General features: G+C 37.5%; 2 protein-coding genes across 2 annotated transcripts in view; both read left to right on the top strand.

The window, feature by feature from the left end:
* LOC132173691 (uncharacterized) overlaps positions 1–5,108 on the top strand; it is a 20,745-nt gene extending 15,637 nt beyond the window's left edge. The window contains exon 5 of the mRNA XM_059585262.1: positions 4,798–5,108. The gene's annotated coding sequence lies outside the window, so the exon portion shown is untranslated. The remainder of the gene's footprint in view (positions 1–4,797) is intronic.
* Positions 4,112–4,635, top strand: LOC132174434 (uncharacterized). Its single transcript, XM_059586093.1, has 2 exons — positions 4,112–4,297; positions 4,417–4,635. The coding sequence occupies exons 1-2, from the start codon at positions 4,112–4,114 to the stop codon at positions 4,633–4,635; spliced, it is 405 nt and encodes a 134-aa protein (XP_059442076.1).
* Positions 5,109–5,415: the final 307 nt, after the last annotated feature.

Here is a 5,415-nt window from a genome sequence, read left to right on the forward strand (position 1 = left end):
TCTACATCATCTACGGTGCTTATTATTATGTTTTGAAGTTGTTTCGGGCTTGAAGATAAACTTGGCTAAATTGGAATTGGTTCATGTGGGAAATGTTGATAATGTGGATGGGTTGGCTGGCATTTTGGGTTGTGGGTTGTCTTCTTTGCTTTTGAAGTATCTTGGCCTACCATTGGGGGCCTCTTATAAGGCCAAACATATTTGGGACGGTGTTATTGAGAAGATAAAGTATCGTTTGGCTAGTTGGAAAATAATGTACCTATCAAAGGATGAAAGGGTTATCCTCATCAAGAGTACACTTTCCAACTTACCTACTTACTTTATATACCTCTTTCCTTTCCGTGTGGGTGTTGCTTATTGTATTGAGGAGCTTCAACGTGATTTCTTATGGGGTGGACTAGGCGAAGAGTTCAAATATCACATGGTAAGCTGGGCTAAGGTTTGTTTGCCAATCCTTGAAGGAGGGTTAGGGGTGCGGAACTTGGTGATGTTCAATTGTGCTCTCCTAAGGAAATGACTTTGGCACTATGGGCTGGAGAGAGAAGCTTGGTGGAAAGTGATGGTGGATTCTAAATTTGGAGGTTCGTAGGGTGGTTGGAGCTATAATGAGACTATTGGGGCATATGGGTAGGGTTATAGAAGAATATTAGGATGGGCTGGGGGCAGTTCTCTAGACATACCAGATTTAAGGTGAGAGATGGATCTAAGGTTAGGTTCTAGCATGACTTTTGGTGTGGGGATAGGGCCCTTAAGGATTTTTTCCAAATTTATTTGGTATTGCGTACACAAAGGATGCATCTGTTGCAGTTTTTTTTTGGAGATTTTGGTGGATCCAATCAATGGAACGAGAACTTTGCTAGAGCAAGTCATGATTGGGAGATGGATCTCATGGATGTCTTTGCCCCGTTCCTCAGGGCGTTGTACTAAGTTAGAGTTAGACGGGAAGGTGAAGAAGACAAGTTGTGGTGGGTCCTCTCCAAAAGATGGTTGTTTGCTGGTAAATCTTTCTATAGTGTCATGGGTAGTAATGATGGCTTTCGTTTTCCATGGAAGACTATTTGGCTAACTAACGTTTATTTGAGGGTGGCCCTCTTTTTTTTTTTTTTTTTGGTGTCAGGGAACCTCTCCAAGGCAGGGTCTTTCGGACCCACCCCTGCAGAGTAAACTTCGGTCTCGTGCACTGCACCCTTGAAAGTTTTCTTACACGGAACTGGTTAAATCGCTGGTTTTTCACCGGGGAGTGTGGCTCCAAGAGATTGCACCCATAAGGCGTTGAACCTTGGACCTTGATGGGAGCAAGCCTTAAGACCAAGGCCTCCACCACTTGGGCCAACCCCTTGGGGTTGAGGTTGGCCTTCTTTGCTTGGTCGGAGCCCTAGTTGACTTGTATGCTTGTCGGTGGACTGCTAACAAGTTTCAAAGTGTAGCTGTGTGGAAGATGGTGTCTTCGTGCCTTTTATAGTGTCTATAGAAAGAAAGGAGTGACAAAAGTTTTGAGGACCATAAGAGGAATTTGGAGGAGATTCAGTGCGTATTCTTTTGTACTTTGTATATATCCTTTAGTAAAACGTTATCATGATTTTCTTATTCTTTTTGCTTCTAGTTAGATGTTTTCTCTAGTATATTTCCTGTTTACTTGGGGTGCTTTATGTTTTTAATGATATTCAATTACTTATCAAAGAACAATAATAGCTCTTCACTTCAAACAATTGAATCTTCATAGAAGCGGATGGCTGTTTATTGTTAAAATAGTGAATTGAATGTGAAAAAGAAAAAATAAACCCTAGGCTCAATGTTTTAAGAGAACTGCTTGAATCTAAGAGCATCTCCAGCAAGGTTTGTAAATTAGCTTTTTAGCTAAATTTAGCTATTATGTTCTATTTTCTTGCTTTAGCAGACATTGTAAAATGAAAATTTTCCCTACAATTGCTACAGTAAACTTTCATATTTGAAAGTTTATTGTAGCACCTTCTACTCTTTTTTTATTATTGTCTTTCCTTCTTTCTTCCTCTCTCTCTCTCTCTCTCTCTCTCTCTCTCTCCCTCAACGCTTGTTCGTTCTCTCCATTTTTTAGCTTCACTGGAGTGGACGACGCCGGTGAGGCCTGAGCGATGAGTACCCACTCAAAACCACATCAACCTCATCATCAAAACCGCACCTCCACCAAGCCATGGGTACCATTCACCATAAACATGAAAATGGAGTTCAAGAGAGATGAAGGCTTGGTTTTGTAGCCCATATCTCCAACCCATCACTCCAAGAGAGACAAGAGATGGTCTAATCTAATTTTGATCCCCCATTTTGTGGTCCGATCTGATTTCCAGGTGCTGATTTGTCGGTTTGGTTTTGCCAAGGGAGAAGAGAGAAAGAGGGGAAGATTTGATTTCCATTTGTTGATGGTTTTGCTGAGAGAGAGAGAGAGACGAGAGTTGAATGTGTGAAATTTTGCAGGGATGTTGTTGGTCTAGTTGATGGTAGTTGATTTGTTGCCTCTGGCTTTCGTTTGTGAGAATTTTGGATTTCTAGAGTTTCTTCAGCTGGTATGGAGAGAGAGACGAGAAAGAGAGAGAGGCAAGAAAAATATGGGGTTAAAAAGTAATAAACAAATTATTAAAAAATAATTTTTTAAATAAAGTAGAGAGTGAAATAGATGATCTGCTGGAGTTTGTATTGAAAAATTAGTAGCTAAGATAGAAAAATGTGAATTTTGAGTGGCTAGAGTAGCCACTCTTGCTGGAGATGTTCTAACACAATCTTTTTGAATTTGACAGAATGCAAAGGCCTCCATATAGGCTGTTGAGCCTTTCTTCGAAAGAATAGGTCTCCTAAATAATGAAGAAAAGTAAATAAAATAACTACTAAAACAAGTAGAAAGTTGCCTCTTAAGCCTCTTTTACAGCCTGTTCCAGCAAATCTTGAAATTACCAGACTACCCTACGTCAATAAAACTTCTTTTTTTGTAAGTTACGTAATAAAACTTGATTATAACTGAATCATGAGCAATTTAGCTTAAAGAACCTAAACACTAAGACTCAATACTAATTAAAGTAGCCTATGAAGAGTGCCAATTAGGTCCCATATCAAAACTAGATCATATTTTGAATTACTTTGGTCTTTGCTTTCCACTAGCTTTTTGCTCGCTGCTTCAGCTTCTTTTGTTGTATCTGTCCAAAGTGATTTGTACTGCTAGTTACTCAATCACGGAGCTGAACTGTCATTGATGAAGCTAAATTTATCTATCATTTTGCTAGACTCGGGAAGAATGGTCATATAAGCTACTGATATAGTGACAACACAGCCAATTGCTTAAAATTTATATGATTAAAATTACTTGTTTGTGAGTATACTTCTTCTTTCTCTCCCAGCTTAGTCGTTCTCTTGTATACTTCCTGTGTACTGGGGTTGCGCCCCTTTGCGCCCTTTTAATGCATTATTACTTATCAAAAAAGTATACTTGTTGCATACAATAATGGAATATTCTGACAATCAAATTAAATAAACTAAAGTCACATTTGACTAGGATCTCACAGGTTTTTATGTTTAAAAAGAACATTTTTTTAGGGATGCCCAAGGGAGTCACTGAGAGTGGTTGGTTGACCATCTCCATTTTCAAACTTAGGGATAGGCTTTCCGGTTTTTTTATTTCGTGCTGATCATCATGGGATTGGAATGCTTTTGAAATTCTCTGATTCAATGTCTTAAAAAAATAAATCAATCAATGATGTAAGTCTATGTAGATTTAGAATGGCCTAAATCCATAGTAGGCATCTATGCTGCATTGGTGAAGTATGGATGTTAATATGACTGCATTCGGCCAATTCAAAAAATTAGCATGTTCACACGACATTATGTTTTTGAGTTTGATGAAATCATATTCATTTATGGACATTATGTTCATCATGCAGTGTGTTTCGCACATGAAGTGATGTTTAAACATAAAAAAGGGGCTTTTTGCAGTCAGTATATGGCCAATTCCATTTCGTGTAGAATTTGGCACACCCATCTTTACTTCTTTGGGTATTGCCCATGCATCATAGATTACCCATATTAATGTGAAAATAACTGCACTTTGCAAAACCTGAAGTGATTTGATAATTTTTGTTTGATACAAATGATTCAAGTTTATATTAATAACAATATAATCCACAGCATTGATGGACTTCAATTTTGGATTCACAGATGGTTGTCAGGCAGTGACTTGAAAAAGATAGCCCTCTTTGGTTGTCCTTCTCTTGAAAAAAAGAATGTTTTTGCTGCTAAAAGACTGCGAAAGTTTTTTGAGATTCAGGAAAACACTGTAAGCCAATTTCCCATTGCTTTCCACCTTATTTATTTCATTAGCGTTTTTTTCACCTTAGTATTCAAGGTAAGGATTATAATGTTTCTTTGGTGTTCAAATTTTCTGCTCATCCTCAGGTTTGTAGCAAATGTGTCCTAAAACAATCATGCAAGTTTGTGAATCAGAGTGTGTGGACAGGTGACACCAAGAATTTAAATTTGGCTGTTGTTATGAGAGTTATCATTTTGTATGCTTTGGAATGGGTGCCTGCAGGGCTAGCAGTGCCCATTGATATAAAGGATTCTGTCAGTAAACTGCTGAAGGAGGTTTTGAAGCTAAGTCGAAGCACGGCATGAGAGCATGCTATCATACTTTCAGTCTCATACTTTCAGGATTCGCACGTTGAACCGGGTAAGTGAGGTTTAAACCACATTGCAATTGCCTTGGTTCCCTTTTATTTTGGTAATTTCTTGCAAGAATTCTACATCTCTCCTCTCTCATTGTATTTACATTGCCAGTAATGATGAGCAGAATTAACAGGAGTGAAGCTTCTCCTGGGGATTAAAGAAATTAATATGGTGAGCATGCCCTAGTCCAAATATTCCTTTTTGAAGATGATATGTGATGGCCGATGGTCTAGTTGTTTTTGGAATTTTGGAATTTTGGAATTTTGTTTTTGAACATTTTGTCTGCAAAAGAAGCAATTGATCTTTTGGACTATTAATTAATACTTGAGGTCTCAAGGTTGCAGACATTATTTGCCCTGTGTTATGTAAATTAATATTTGGGGTTGTGATCCTTCCATCATATGGATCCAGAATTTTTGAGATTTAAAGTTAAAAAGGATGCAGAATACTTGGATGAAGCAGTAATAATCTGAAGTTTGACAAATAATAAGCATATGGATCATCATATAAATTTGATTCAATTATATCTTATAATGAATCATGAAAATCTAAATTATTTAATCATTCTCTAAATAGCTACTCCAACTAATCCAATGTAAATAAATATGAATGTTTTTATTTTTAATTGAATTTGGGAAAGGGTTGGAGGATCCTTACGACTCTTAATCCAAAAGGAAGAGAGTGAGAATCCTAAACAATAAAAACTGAAAAAAGAATGAACTCTCCAAT

This window comes from Corylus avellana, chromosome ca3 (genome assembly GCF_901000735.1).
Source record: "Corylus avellana chromosome ca3, CavTom2PMs-1.0".
NCBI classification, from domain to species: Eukaryota; Viridiplantae; Streptophyta; class Magnoliopsida; order Fagales; family Betulaceae; genus Corylus; species Corylus avellana.